The sequence below is a fragment of the Oncorhynchus tshawytscha genome, linkage group LG01 (genome assembly GCF_018296145.1).
Source record: "Oncorhynchus tshawytscha isolate Ot180627B linkage group LG01, Otsh_v2.0, whole genome shotgun sequence".
Lineage (NCBI taxonomy): Eukaryota > Metazoa > Chordata > Actinopteri > Salmoniformes > Salmonidae > Oncorhynchus > Oncorhynchus tshawytscha.
This window is the reverse complement of record NC_056429.1, coordinates 9,901,370-9,917,421: the sequence shown is the minus strand read 5'-3', so window position 1 is coordinate 9,917,421 and position 16,052 is coordinate 9,901,370. Positions and strand designations below refer to the sequence as shown.

At 43.4% G+C, this 16,052-nt stretch overlaps 1 protein-coding gene across 1 annotated transcript in view; it reads left to right on the top strand.

Annotated features, from left to right (window-relative positions):
* The window catches only part of LOC112218337 (DENN domain-containing protein 5B), a 39,569-nt gene extending 23,812 nt beyond the window's left edge, over nucleotides 1-15,757 (top strand). Inside the window, exons 11-21 of the mRNA XM_024379043.2 lie at nucleotides 808-892; nucleotides 1,159-1,234; nucleotides 1,734-1,862; nucleotides 2,111-2,232; nucleotides 3,345-3,490; nucleotides 3,633-3,751; nucleotides 4,093-4,280; nucleotides 4,607-4,689; nucleotides 9,316-9,442; nucleotides 9,683-9,845; nucleotides 13,639-15,757. Coding sequence (XP_024234811.1) covers nucleotides 808-892; nucleotides 1,159-1,234; nucleotides 1,734-1,862; nucleotides 2,111-2,232; nucleotides 3,345-3,490; nucleotides 3,633-3,751; nucleotides 4,093-4,280; nucleotides 4,607-4,689; nucleotides 9,316-9,442; nucleotides 9,683-9,845; nucleotides 13,639-13,822 — 1,422 coding nt within the window. The 3' untranslated portion in view covers nucleotides 13,823-15,757. The remainder of the gene's footprint in view (nucleotides 1-807; nucleotides 893-1,158; nucleotides 1,235-1,733; nucleotides 1,863-2,110; nucleotides 2,233-3,344; nucleotides 3,491-3,632; nucleotides 3,752-4,092; nucleotides 4,281-4,606; nucleotides 4,690-9,315; nucleotides 9,443-9,682; nucleotides 9,846-13,638) is intronic.
* Nucleotides 15,758-16,052: the final 295 nt, after the last annotated feature.

Genomic DNA, 16,052 nt, shown 5'->3' with positions numbered 1-16,052 from the left:
ACTACAGAGTTCCTTGGCTGAGATGGGAGAACCTGCCAGAAGGACAAGTCTCTACAGCACTTCACCACTCTGGGCTTAATGGGAGCGTGTCCAGACGGAAGCCACTCCTGAGATAAAGGCACATGACCACACGCCTGGAGTTTGGAAAAAGGCATGTGAAAGACTACGAGCATAACACAAAATATTCTGTGGTCTGATGAGACAAAAAGGTAACTCTTTGGCCTGAATGCAAAGTGCTTTGTCTAGAGAGAACAAGGCACAGCTCATCATCCGTCTTAACACCATCCCTACCGTGAAGCATGGTGGAGGCAGCATCATGCTATGGGGATGCTTTTCATCAGCAGCGACTGGGAGACTGTTAAGGATAGAGGGAACAATGAATGGAGCCAAATACAGGCAAATCCTTGATGAGAACCTGCTTCAGTGCAAATAACCTTAGACTGGGGCGAAGATTTACTTTCCAACAGGACAATGACCCCCATACTTTTGTCATTATGGGGTATTGTGTGAAGATGGGGCTGGGGGGGGTCAAGGGAATACTTTCTGAGTGCACTGAAGCCCGGGATTCAAACAGACATGCAAATTAGCAATAATCATCCTAATGATGACTTTGTCCCCGGGAAGTACAAAACAATGGTGGCATCAAATTAGCAATAATCATCCTAATGATGACTTTGTCCCCGGGAAGTACAAAACAATGGTGGCATCAAATTAGCAATCTGCATGCTGCAATACACTTAAATATGTGTATATGTATGTTTCCCTAAACTTTTGTGAGTGCTGTTGATTTGTGTTTGTACCGTCCAGGGGAGGTCGGCTCTGTGGTCCCACCTGCTCCACTACCAGGCCAACGAGGAGAAGATGGAGTCCCCTTCAAATGCCGAATGTCCAGGTCAGAGTAGACGCATACTAATCTGATCCCAGATCTGTTTGTGATGACAATGATCATCGGAATTAGACATACAGCAGAAACAGATGTTGGACCAGGCTAGAGACAGTAGATATTAGGAAGGTTGTACAGTAATATCCATCTGGTATTATTTTATTGGTCTGGTCTGCTTGCATCACCAGTCATTAACCAGATAATACAGTAGTTTGTCTGCTAGGTATGCTCTGTGAGGGGATCACATCTGCCAATCACGCTCTTCCTGGTTACAGTGTCCAATGGGTCGGACAGCAGGAGGCTGGAGGAGGGGCTTCCACCGCCGAAGGGCTCCTTTGTACAGGATATGAGGTAATGTGTGGATTCACAAAGCTGTTAAACATGATCTTAAATGTAATCCATTACTGTTGCTGTTTTTAATATAAGGGTTTCACAATTAAACATTTTAACATTTGTATTTATTTTACTATGTCAATATTGTGTTGTAAATGTTTTGGCAGTTGTGGAAAGAATCTATAGTTGTAAGTTGTGGATTTCAGTGGAAATGATGTCATTGTTGATGTTTTTATCATGAAGGCTATTTTCTCTTGAAACACATGGTCTATCTACTAGAAAGTAGTGGACATGTAAAAGAATAAAAAAAAAATATATACTTTAAAGTATAAAGGACCATGTGTCCATAGATTTCCAAAATTGCCTCTTAATAACCAACATTTCAGAAAAGTCCGGTAACTATGGTCAATTACAGGGAGTTTTGAAACCACGGCCAGCAGCTTTCCTAAAGGATAGCAACCCAATCCAACAAACTGCTGTCTTTGAAAACAGAACAGAATGTGTTTTACCATCTCAGGTTTGTCCAGACCATGAGTGGGGATCTCTGTGAAGTGGGTCAGGCCCGGGCCTGGATTCATTTGGCCCTGGAGAAGAAACTGCTCTCACAACACCTCAAACTGCTCCTGGCCAACCATGACCTGATTAGGTACACACCCATATCACATATACCCTCTTCACACTACTGAGCTGAGCAGAGCCAAGCTGTACTGAGCTGGCTTGGTTGCACATCCAGGATAGTCGCTAGAATCGTGCTGGAAAGTACAATGTGAAAATAAAATATCTGAGCCGGCGCGGTTGGGGTCGGCACGATAATGTGAAAAGGGTAACAGACCGATGACTCTTCAGATGCATGCTTCATTTGTGAGTGTGTTAACCTCTGTCCTCTCCTTACAGGCAGCTGTATAAACCTTATGCATTCCTGCTGTGTGAGGAGGAGAGGGAGCAGTTTCTGTTCCACCTGCTGTCGCTCAACACTGTAGACTACCTCTGCTTCACGCGCAAATTCACCTCCATCAGTAAGTCTGGGAGATTCAACAGGGCTGTGTTCATTCGGCACCAAACGGAAGAAGTTTGGTGATCCTGATTCGATAACCCGCACAGCTATCATCCAATCACAATGTTTATGCAAATTAGACTGATAGAACGTTTCCTAAATTAATTCATATGTTTCATTGGGAGCATTAACATTGGGCGCTGGGAGAACAGAGGATTCCTGTTTATTGCATTTTTACCACCAGCCAATGGGATCACATCAAAGAAAAGCTCTCTCCATTCAAACTTCCCCGCCAGTTCATTGTGAACGCTGTAGACTATTTTACTGTATGTCCAGCGAGCAAGAGTTTTGTGTGTGTGGATAATTATCTATTTTCTTTCTCAAAATAAGTGACCAAACAATGTTTCTACTTCTGGGACACATTGGGCTAGGCTACTGGTTCAAGAGCTGTATGAGGAATAGGGAGAGGATGGAAGAGCGAGAGAGAGGCCAGTGGAGATGCATGAATTTAGCAAGCAGGGAACAGTGAAGATATTAAGAACAACAATCTTACACATTTTCATGGAAACTATTAATGTTGTTTCCAACTACCAATCAGCAACTGCGCCGTAAATCCGGCTGCATATGGCCAGTCTGTGGCAATGACGAGTGGAATGGAATGTTCGCTAAAGAGATTAGTACTCAGGCTAATCAGGGACCCCATCATTATCAGACCACAACTTGAGTGTGTTTAAAAAAATATCCTACAGGGAGTTTTACTATGATGTCATTGGGTTCCTAATTCCTATTTGGTTGTATGAGAGAGTGTTCTAACGTTATTGAAGAGTTTTAGTTAATGTTTCTGCAATATCATTATATTATCTTCATTTAAGTCAGCATCCCCCTGCAGTTCTGAAAACGTTCCTGGTACGTGTTAAAGAAGGAATGGTCTTAAGAACACTGTCATTCTGGATAGAGGAACGTTACCATTAATGTGCCAGAAATGTTCTGGGATCTAAACATTCTTAGCTGGTTTAAACTAAAGCAACCTTTTTTAACAGTCCATGAACATCTAACGTTGCACTGAAATGTGGTCACTACCTGTAAGTCGCTAAATGACTCAATTGTAAATGTTCTCATCTCTTGTCCCTTCAGGCATTCCGTACCGTGTTGTCATAACGCCCATGAAGAAGCTGAGCATTGCCATGACAATGTCCAACCCCTGGGTGTGTGTTTCTGGCGAGCTGGGTGACTCCGGGGTCAGACAGATTCCCAAGAACACACAGGAGATCATCTTCCAGGTGAGCTGCTCAGTCCCATGGTTTACCTGGGCTGGGTGGAGCGGATGGAAGCTACTGCTTAGGAATTCTCCATCAAACAGACCTACGCACACGCATGCTGGCACACTCTGTTCTTATTCTAGTCTGTCCCTCTGTGTGTTAGTGTCAGAACCTGGGCAGACTGAGCACCCTGCAGTTGGGCCAGGAGAACTCTGGTCTGCTGGCTAAGTGTCTGGTGGACTGTGTGATTGTGCACAATGAGATCACTGGACACACCTACAGGTAACAAACACATATGGTGTTTCTTCTGTTAAATCTGCATTGCACTGCACACTTTTTTTTTTCTCACCAAGTTAGTTACTGTTGCTCTAATTTCTGTACTCACACAAGCTGTGTTTATTAGGGCACACAACGGAAAACCACTTTTAAAACCGTCTGCCACAGGAAAGGAACATTTTGTGTTTCGGATTAGACAAGCCCAGGTTGTCCTTCTGTTTGGTCCCTAATGAACGTGATCCTGCCTCAAAATTCTGAATTAACAAATGTAAAATTGACTGCTCCTTTGCCCTGTTTCACATATAACCTCTCACCCTCTTATCTCTCTACCTGCGCTCTCCTCCCAGGTTCCCATGCGGCCGCTGGCTGGGGAAGGGTGTGGGCGACGGAAGCCTGGAGAGGGTGCTGATTGGTCAGCTGGTGTCGCCCGGAGGAGAGGAGGATTCTGGGAGGTGGACGGGGACTCCCCCAGAGCAGGGCTCACCCCCACAGAGCGGACGCACGGGGAGTCTGGGGTCTCTGAGCCGCAGCAACAGTATGTATGGACACACACTGAGGGTCAGATTTACTGAGCATCTACACCTGGAAACAGTTTGTACCTGGAATTTTATGAAGGGAAAGTTAAAAAAAACAAACAGATATTACACTTTTTTTTATATGAACCATTAAGTGTAATATCTTATCTTTCCTATGGTCATGAGTAAATGTAAATTTTCTGTAATTCATTGCTATATCTTATTTTTAATGCTCCATCTTTCCTCCCCTGTCTTTCATGCCATTGTCCATCGTCACATCTAAATTCCTCTCTCCCGTTCTACCTCTCTACCTCCCACCTTCCCGCCTTCTCTCTCCTCCATTCAGAGCTCTCCTCTGCTCAGGTGCAGGAGGATACGAGGGAGGCAGTGAACAACCTTGTCAAGCACTTCCACAAAGCAGAGCAGGAGGTAGGCTGTGTGTGAGAGATTCCAAACACAGAACATAGAGGGAGCAGAGGAGACTTTAGCCTCTCGGCCTTTGTCTGCTGCTGTTTGTGTCTGGATCTATGAGTCTCTGTGTCTAGAGGTTATCATCAGCACGATTCACTACCTTCGCTCTGCAAGGCAGAATCTCCCACAGTTTAAAGGCAGACTGGCTTTTTTTCTCTAGTCTATGGCCTGCCCTGACCTCCCCTTTTAAAAGCCTGTTCTGACCTTACCTTTTAAAAGCCTGCTCTGACTTCTTTAAAATCCCTAGTCTGAACTCCCTTTAAAAAACCCAGCCCTGTGGAGACAGTAGCTCACTGTTTTTATCAGTTACCACTTAATCTCTCCCCCCAGGATAATTCATCGACCAATCAGCTTTAATAAAGGACCTTTCCTTGCCGTAGCAGAGGCGCCATGAAGATTCACATAGCCCCTCAGTGAATTGTAAATTAAAATCCATGAAAATATATTATTATGTATAAGAGCTTCCTAGAAACCACTCACTGCTTTGGGAGATTCTGTCACAGCTAGTGCTTTTGAATTTGGTTTTTAATTTCATCTTAGACTGTTGGAACCTGGAGGGAAAGCTGAATCCTGTTGCTTTGAGCGCCTTCTCTGGAACTGAAGTGTACTAGATAATATCGCCCTGGGCTTAGGTTTGTCACCGTGGCAACCATAATTCAACTCCTCCACACTGCAGTCCAACAATTGTACAACTTAATTTGCTTAATTTGTAAGGATGACTGAATGAATGCGGATGGAAGGTTTCTGAAGAAACTTCAGTGATTAAAAAAAAAAAAAAAAATATATATATATATATATATAAGCAAAGCAGTTCGACACATACAACAACAGACTTACACATGGAGTAAAACAAACATACAGTAGAAAAATGTGTCTATATACAATGTGAGCAAATGAGGTGAGAGAAGGGAGGTAAAGGCAAAAAGCCATGGTGGTGAAGTAAATACAGTATAGCAAGTAAAACACTGGAATGGTAGATTTGCAGTGGAAGAATGTGCAAAGTAGAGATAAAATAATGGGGTGCAAAGGAGCTAAATAAATACAGTAGGGGAAGAGGTAGTTGTTTGGGCTAAATTATAGATGGGCTATGTACAGGTGCAGTAATCTGTGAGCTGATCTTAAAGCTAGTGAGGGAGAGAAGTGTTTCCAGTTTCAGAGATTTTTGTAGTTCGTTCCAGTCATTGGCAGCAGAGAACTGGAAGGAGAGGCGGCCAAAGGAAGAATTGGTTTTCGGGGTGACCAGAGAGATGTACCAGCTGGTGCGCGTGCTACAGGTCGGTGCTGCTATGGTGACCAGTGAGCTGAGATAAGGGGGACTTTACCTAGCAGGGTCTTGTAGACCTGGAGTCAGTGGGTTTGGCGACGAGTATGAAGCGAGGGCCAGCCAACGAAAGCATACAGGTCGCAGTGGTTGGTAGTATATGGGGCTTTGGTGACAAAACGGATGGCACTATGATAGACTGCATCCAATTTGTTGAGTAGAGTGTTGGAGGCTATTTTGTAAATGACATCATCGAGGATCGGTAGGATGATCAGTTGTACGAGGGTGTGTTTGGCAGCATGAGTGAAGGATACTTTGTTGTGAAATAGGAAGCCAATTCTAGATTTAACTTTAGATTGGAGATGTTTGATCTGAGTCTGGAAGGAGAGTTTACAGTCTAACCAGACACCTAGAATATGTGGACAACTACAAATACCTAAGTCAGGACCATCCAGAGTAGTGATCTTGGGTGGGCGGGCAGGTGCAGGGAGCGATCGGTTGAAGAGCATGCATTTAGTTATACATGTATTTAAGAGCAGTTGGAGGCCACTGAAGGAGAGTTGTATGGCATTGAAGCTCATCTGGAGGGTTGTTAAGTGTCCAAAGAAGGGCCAGAAGTATACAGAATGGTGTGGTCTGCGTAGAGGTGGATCAGAGACTCACCAGCAGCAAGAGCAACATCATTGATGTATACAGAGAAGAGAGTCGGCCCAAGAATTTAACCCTGTGGCACGCCCATAGAGACTGCCAGAGGCCCGGACGACAGGCCCTCCAATTTGACACACTGAACTCTATCAGAGAAGTAGTTGGTGAACCAGGCGAGGCAATCATTTGAAAAACCAAGGCTATCGAGTCTGCCGATGAGGATTTGGTAATTGACAGAGTCGAAAGCCTTGGCCAGGTCAACGAATACGGCTGCACAGTATTGTTTCTTATCGATGGCGGTTAAGATATCATTTAGGACCTTGAGCGTGGCTGAGGTACACACATGTACAGCTCTGAAACCAGATTGCATAGCGGAGAAGGTGCGGTGGGATTCGAAATGGTCGGTAATCTGTTTGTTAACATGGCTTTCAAAGACCTTAGAAAGGCAGGGTAGGATAGATATAGGTCTGTAGCAGTTTGGGTCAAGAGTGTCCCCACCCCTTTGAAGAGGGGGATGACCGCAGCTGCTTTCCAATCTTTGGGAATCTCAGACGACACGAGAGGTTGAACAGGCTAGTAATAGGGGTTGCAAAAATTTCTGCAGATCATTTTAGAAAGGGTCCATATTGTCTAGCCTGGCTGATATGTAGGGGTCCAGATTTTGCAGCTCTTTCAGAACATCAGCTGACTGGATTTGGGAGAAGGTGAAATGGGGAAGGATTGGGTAAGTTGCTGTAGGGGGTGCAGTGCTGTTGACTGGGTAGCCAGGTGGGAAGCATGGCCAGCCGTAGAAAATTGGTTATTGAAATTCTCAATTATAGTGGATTTATCGGTAGTGACAGTGTTTCCTATCCTCAGTGCAGTGGGAAGCTGGAAGGAGGTGTTCTTATTCTCCATGAACTTTAGTGTCCCAGAACTTTTTTGAGTTTGTTGCAGGAAGCAAATTTCTGCTTGAAAAAGCTAGGCTTGGCTTTTCTAACTCCCTGTGGATATTGGTTTCTAGCTTCCCTGAAAAGTTGCATGTCACGGGGGCTGTTCGATGCTAATGCAGAACGCCATAGGATGTTTTTGTGTTGGTTAAGGGCAGTCAGGTCTGGAGTGGACCAAGGGCTATATCTGTTCCTGGTTCTACATTTCTTGAACGGGGCATGCTTATTTAAGATGGTGAGGAAGGCATTTAAAGAAGGGATGAGGTCAATCTCCTCCCAGGATACCCGGGCCAGGTCGATTAGAAAGGCCTGCTCGCTGGAGTATTTCAGGGAGCGTTTGACAGTGATGAGGGGTGGTCGTTTGGTCGCAGACCCATTACGGATGCAGGCAATGAGGCAGTGATCGCTGAGATCTTGGTTGTAAACAGGAGAGGTGTATTTAGAGGGCAAGTTGGTTAGGATGATATCTATGAGGGTGCCTGTGTTTTCGGCTTTGTGGTGATACCTGGTAGGTTCATTGATAATTTGTGTGAGATTGAGGGCATCAAGCTTAGATTGTATGATTGCTGGGGTGTTAAGCATGTTCCAGTTTAGGTCACCTAGCAGCCAGAGTTCTGAAAGATAGATGGGGGCAATCAGTTCACATATGGTGTCCAGAGCACAGCTGGGCGCAGAGGGTGGTCTATATCAAGCGGCAATGGTGAGAGACTTGTTTTTAGAGGTGGATTTTTGAAGTTGAAGTTCAAATTGTTTGGGTACAGACCTGGATAGTAGGACAGAACTCTCCAGGCTATCTCTGCAGTTGATAGCAACACCGCCCCCTTTGGCCATTCTATCTTGTCTGAAAATGTTGTAGTTAGGGATGGAGATTTCAGAGTTTTTGGTGGTCTTCCTAAGGATTGCTTCCACAGTCTGAGTGTTCTGCTGTGTCCAGCTTAAGGGATGTAGCATCTTTAAAGGGGGGCTGAATTTACTGATTTAGCCTCGCTTTCAATCATCCTCATTGGGAAATGCAACTGAGAATGAGATTTGGGTCTTGAAGGTGGGCTTTGTGTGTGTGTGTGTGTGTGTGTGTGTGTGTGTTCACACGTGGGAAGCATTTGTATATTCACTCAGCAAAAACAGTATACAGTTAGTCACTCACCCTTCTAGATAACTTGAAACAGTCTAACCAGGTATTGTGTCTGGAAGTAGGCTAGCTAGCAAGATAGCCAACTTCTTTCGCCAATTGGCTTCAGCTGGCGGGTCTGCAACCATGGCAAAATTGGTTTGACTTTGGATGGCCTATATGTGGGACTGTCAATATATTACACAACATAAATGGGACAACTGATTGCCCCTAACTAGCCCAATGGGGATATCCAAAGTCGAACCAAATTTACCATGGTCAGTGTCCTGGGAATTACGAATATGTCTTGTTCTCTGAATTGACGATCACCCAACCGAAGGAAAACTGTTTACGTACCCTTCATTCCGTGACATACTCTTCCCCCTAATAATCTCACATTTCAGTTTTGGAAGAGACCTGGCTTTATGACCAAAATTATCTTACTTACCATTAATTGTATTTATTTGTAGTCAATTTTGACACTAGAATAAATGTTTCTGACTCATATCGATGCCACAGGCTATTTTTTATTTTTTTATTCAGTCGCTCTTTAAACTCTACCATTGTAACTGTATAACCAGAACCATATTCTACAAGTTAGCGACTCATTGAACCTCTCCTCTTATCTCCTCTCCTTTCAGAGGGGGAACCTGACTGCTCTGCTCTGTGGAGAGGGGGGGCTGGTGCGCTCCCTGGAACAGTTCCTCCTCCACGGCTTTAAGTCCTCGCGCCTATTTCAAAGGAGTGTGTTCATATGGGACTTTGTGGGTAAGTGTGGGTGTGGGCACAGAATGTGTTGTGTAGTAATGTAATTTGTCTCCATCTAGTGGCTAATTTTACAAGTTAAATGTTTAATTATTCAGTGTGTTAGTGCAGCACAGCATGATTCACCTAGTACCCCCAGTAAACAGCATCATCTTGTCATAGAAATTGAATTTCTAGCGTTCTAGTGTATGATTAGTCACTCTATTTCCATGGTCCCTGTCCTTCTGTTTCACACACACACAGAGAAAGTGGTGGTTTCCATGGAGACTGCAGATCAGATGGGTGACTTGCGTGAATCAACAGAACTATGTGACTCGCTGTGTCACTATGCCAACGCCATCAACGCTTCACCACGGAACATCGGAAAGGAGGGCAAGTTCCAGCTGCTGGTCTGCCTGGGAGTCAGGTGAGAGGTGAAAGTTGAAAGTTCAAACTGCAATGGAAAGGGAGATGGTAGGGGCCAAGAGGATCTAACATGTCACAGAACATATTTCGTAGAACAGATATGACTGTCTGTCATGCAGAATAGGGAATAATTCCAGCTCTATACAACCTATTTCTATCTTCACATACTGAGTGTTGCATCTTTCTGAATAGGCCCCAGTTGTGTAAGACCGTGCAAGTATGACATGACAGATGCATTCTAACAGGGCCCTCTAATGAAAAATGTTAACGTCACCATTCTGGTGGTTAATTCTATCAGTCCTGAGTGACACACTTTCCCTTTCCGTGTAGCCCCTCTGAGCACTCTACAGCCGGAGTGGCCTGCAGCAGGACTGGTCTCCAAGGCCTCAGTCACAGACCTGACCCATTTACATCACACACTGTTATTTCAGCCAGGAATTTGGGCTTCTGGAGGCCTGCAGCGTTGGGATGGTCAAAACCGTGGCGGTCGATGTGGCTTTAAGATGAGGGAGGACGATTCTATTTTATTTTTTTATGAGCACGGCATTATTTCTCTTACAGCATATTGGATGGCTGTCATTCAAATTCCATTCCAATGTAACATTGACATTTTCCCTATTCCCATCATGAGGTTGCTACAACCTAGCCTATGACTGAAAGTAGCTGGACACAGGTCGAGAAATTTGAGCTGACCGACAGTGACACATGCGCAGATGGTGACATTCAATACCGCTTTGCACACTCTTGCCTGCATCTCTGATCTAGGCTGTAATCATTAGTCCCACTGTTGCAAACAAGAGTTTATATTGCTTCTCTTTTTAAGAAACTCTTTTAAACAGAATCTGCAGAATGAAAACACCCCTGATCACACGTAAACACATTTTACTTTCATAGCAGCCACGCTGTATTCCTTCTCGCATCTATGCACGCTCTTCTCACCTTTTTCCCTTTGCTTGTGGACTTCAATGCACAACACATCAGCTGTATGAGACCAGGCCAAAAAACCTTTCCAAGCCAAACCACAACCGCTACACACATCCTACATCGTTGTCACCATATTAGCTAAAGTAACATCATAGTCAACACAGCTAATAGAACTAATGCTTGAGTAAACCTGCTACAGTCATGCAGTACTGTTAACAAGCAGTTTAGCAGTTACACCACCAGGCCCTGCTGGCAAAAAAATGTAAAACCAAAAGCTTACCTTGGAAGTGTTTGTTGTGTTGGATAGTTATAGCCAGCTAGGTAACATAGCATCACTCTTTGTTTGAGTAGGCTAAACTAGTTAGCTGCATTCGCTAGCTAAGTAAGTGGAAGAAGAGAAAAATATTAAATGTATACAGTACCAGTCAAACGTTTGGACACACCTATTCATTCCAGGGTTTTTCTTTATTTTTATTATTTTCTACATTGTAGAATCAGACATCAAAACTATGAAATAACACATGGAATCATGTAGTAACCAAAAAAGTGTTCAGCAAATCAAAATATATTTTGTATTTGAGATTCTTCAACATCGCCACCCTTTGCCTTAATAACAGCTTTGCACACTCTTGGCATTCTCTCAACCAGCTTAAACCATCAAACTGTCTCTCGTGAGAACCGCCAGTATTTAACCAGTATGTCTACCATGGCATTCTGCAGCGATATGCCATCCCATCTGGTTTGCGTTTAGTGGGACGATCGTTTGTTTTTCAACGGGACAATGACCCAACGCATCTCCAGTCTGTGTCAGGGCTATTTGGCCAAGAAGGACAGTGATGGAGTGCTGCCTCAGATGACCTGGCCTCCACAATCACCCAACCTCAACCCAATTGAGATGGTTTTGGATGAGTTGAACCGCAGAGTGAAGGAAAAGCAGTCAACAAGTACTCAACATATGTGGGAACTCCTTCAAGACTTGAAAAGCATTCCAGGTGAAGCTGGTTGAGAGAATACCAACATTGTGCAAAGCTGTCAAGGCAAAGGGTGGCTACTGTGAAGAATCTCAAATATAAAATATATTTTGATTTGTTGAACACATGATTCCATATGTGTTCATAGTCCTGATGTCTTCACTATTATTCTACAATGTAGAAAATAGTACAAATAAAGAAACCCTGGAATGAGTAGGTGTGTGTACATATTGATCTCCTTCATTTTAGGGGAAATTAATTTATTAAACTCCTTTCTCTCTCGGCGTCAACTACTCACCACACGTTATGCAGTGCTAGCTATCTGTAGATTATGCTTTCAGTTCTAGATTCATTCTCTGATCCTTTGATTGGATGGACAACATGTCAGTTCATGCTGCAAGAACTCTGATAGGTTGGAGGATGTCCTCCGGAAGTTGTTAACATTCCTGTGTAAGTCTATGGAAGGGTGTGAGAACCATGAGCCTCCTAGGTTGGTTTTGTATTGAAGTCAATGTACCCAGAGGAGGACGGAAGCTAGCTGCCCACCGGCTACACAATGGTGCTACCATACAGAGAGCTGTTGAGGCTACTGTAGACCTTCATTGCAAAACAGTGTATTTTAATAGATAATTTGGTGAAGTGACTATATTAGTATAGTTTTATCTAAAAAGGATACCCATTTTTTTTATGTTTCACAATTTTCTTTTGTTTATGAAATTCACTGATGAGGATGGTCCTCCCCTTCCATCTCTGAGGAGCCTCCAGTGTAATGTAGGATACATAGCTGGCTGAATAACTGGGTAATGCCTTGTTCAGGCTGGTACCTACCTGGTAGTTAACTAAGAAACTATGTGGAAACAAGGTACCTACGTCCCAAGAATTCAACACAATTGCTAAACAACCTGTTACCAAATGGTAAATATTGACGTTCGTGTCAATGAATTTCAAGGAAACTGAAATGTAATAACTATGCAATTAGGCAATTGTTTTTAATAAGTAATCATTTCTAAGTAACAGGCTGTAAACTCAAACATAACTAATAATAGTTTTATATACAATGACAATTCATCTGGTTTGTTAATGGGTGTATATGGTCTAAACTTGATACATTTTCCTCATTCCATTTCATGCATTTGAGGCCTAATGAAAGGCGCTATATAATTAAGCAATAAGGACTGAGGGAGTGTGGTATATGGCCAACGCAGAGTTGAATGGGGCATGCGCAACGCAGAGTCCCTGGACACAGCCCTTAGCCGTAGTATATTGGCCATATACCACAAACCCCAGAGGTACCTTATTGCTATTATAAACTGGTTACGAACGTAATTAGAGCAGTAAAAATAAATGTTTTGTCATAACCGTGGTATACGGTTTGATATACCACAGCTGTCAGCCAATCAGCATTCAGTGCTCTTACCACCCAGTTTATAAATGCAATTAATTCATTAAAACAAACTAAAAACAACACTTGATTTGAAGTAAGTGGTCTGAGGTGCTTTGGTACACCTTGGAGCTTGCTTTTGAAAATGTGGCTTTATTACGATTACGATCTAGTCTTCTATATATTGCATCTATATTTTCCTGAGACAGACTACCTACCTAGCTAGCTAGATAGAAACTGACCACTACTGGAAGAATCATCAAATTAAACCCACAAAGAATGTGCTGACTCAATTTGTTTTGTTGAATTTAAAATAAAATGCAAACTTGCATCTATGAGAACCTAGTCAACAGCTCCAGGTTCAAGTTGGTTTCCGAGCCCCAATTCCAGACCTTAACCATTATAGCATAAATGCAAATCATTTTTGTTCTACACAATGCATTTCTGCTTGAGTGTTGCTCCCTCCTGAACAGACCTGTGGAGAAAAGGATTTGACCTTTAACCCTGTGTGTTGGCAGGGACCGGCTGCTGCCCCAGTGGCTCCACCTATTGGCCGAGTGCCACCTGACGGCTGTTCAATACGAGAAGTCAGCTCTGGTCCGGGATCGTGCCGCCGTCCACACTCTCTCCCGTGTCCTCCACACCCTCCACGAGTTCCCCATCGCCCTGGAGACCGCCCTGGTCAAGGGGGTGGACCTCTAACCCCACCGCCGCTGAGGACATTGAAATGGTGTTTTAACCCCTATCCAAAGACTGCGCAACGCACACAGGGTGGCTGGGCCTCAATAGTGTCGTGACTGCCTCTCCATGTGTCCTCTCCTTTAGTTCCACACCGATCATGACCGGTGTAAGTAAGAAGTGTTACACAAGCCCATCATTGGGTCATCACTTCAATCCTGTCAGATCTAGTGAGGGAGAGGACACGAGGAACGGAAGTCACTTTAGACAATTGAGATGCAGCCAGCAGAGCCTGCCTGGTCAGAACTGGACAGCTGAACTCTCACGACAAGGGAGGAAGTGACCATGGGAGACCTTTTTGGGGTGCAAGTCTATGAGGGGATGGAACACCGAAGACAAGCCACTGACCTGGCAGCTTCTGCAGGCCTATTGCCTCATTCGCTGATGCATATGTCATATCCATTGAAGTCACACTGACCATACATACATACATGGGTGCAACTTTAATTTTCATCCCCTCAAGTTTTATTATTGGAATGTGATACAAGCGAGTTGGCTGTTTGGAGTGTATCTGAATGGATAAATATATATAATAACTGTTGCCCTCACTTCTAAAATGAAAGTTGCGCCCCTACGTACGTACAGGAAACGGTGTTGCGTTTCTTATTTTCCTCATTTACACTGTGATCGGTCTCTTGGAGTGAGGCGGAGTGATTCCCTTAACCAACCAGCTTTGATGTCTCAGCTCACTGTGAAGGGCAAGGGGGGAAAAAAAAGAGTTGTGATGAACTTTGACTCCACCTACCTGTCCTGCCCCTACTTAACCCAAGTCGTATTGCTGTTATGCTTGCCCTTGGCATATAAACCTGACATGCATGGCCATATCAGGGGTGTATTCACTATGAACCAAACCGCTCGAAACGAGGAGGGACTAAACTGAACGCTCGTTATGTTTTGCAACGGTTCGCACCAGTGTGCCCTAATGAATACACCCAATGTTTTTCCTTTCTCTCAGTGATTGTCAGTCTCTAGCTACAGTTATTCTGCTGCCCGATTGTCTGCTGTGTTATTATTATGGTATGGACATTGTGAATGGATTATTTCTAATCTAAAAAAATAATGGAGATTAAAGATAGTTACTCTGCTCAAACTGGTGTATATTTTTGTTCGCCAACACTAGATAATAACTTTCCTGAATGAACCATCATAAATGCTTTATAAACTGTTATAAAATGCTTAATGTAATGCTTAAAAATACTTTATTAATAGTTTATGAATGCCTTTCATGAAAGTTGATGTAAAAACTCTCTTTAAATTGTCTGTGCAGCGGTTGCCTGGTCCTGTACATCAGAGGTTTTATTTGACTGACTGAAGCCCAATAACTCTTCTCAATGTTCCCTGACTCGGCCCTGTTTCTGTAGGCCGGTCTGTTTATCGTTCTATAGACTTTTTGACTCCTCCTACAGGATCATTCTGGCTTTGCTGACAAAAATATAGAAAATATTGGCTTGAAATATTGAAAATAGTCTTTTGGTCAATTAAAATGTTACGTTTTTTTTTTATACTGTGACTATTTGAACGTTGCTTTGTAAGAAGTTGTCCTTCAGTCATACAATGTTACCATAGACTTTTCAGTTGGGAGGGGGTTCTCTCTATCATCTGTCTAAGTTTCTGTTGACAGAATTGCATTTTGTTTTCTAAATTGCTTATTTAATTGTAATTGCTTGGTCAAAATATTGAGGTTTTTCTTCAAAAACGAGCTTGATATTATATTGATATTACATGTGGCTTTTTTGTTGATAAGATGGAAATGTCATCTGCACTATTCTTGTCAAACCCGCAATGATGGCTCTAGCTTATTATTATTATTTGAAAACTGATATTAGGCTAAGTACTAATCTATTATTTTCAATATTAATGAATTGTGTTAAAGATTAAAGTCTCTGCTAAGCTATAAAACTGACTTTTTGTTTTGTCTGGTGACATGATTCTCACAATTTGGAACAGTAGTGTAGCAAGTTTTAAGTTCCTGCATCACAGACAAACTGAATTGGTCCACTCACACAGAATATTGATTCGGCTTTCACCAAAAGCACTCACAAACTTCTACAGATGCACAATCGAGAGCATCCTGGCGGGCTGTATCACCGCCTGGTATGGCAACTGCACCGCCCTCAACCGTAAGGCTCTCCAGAGGGTAGTGAGGTCTGCACAACGCATCACCGGGGGCAAACTACCTGCCCTCCAGGACACC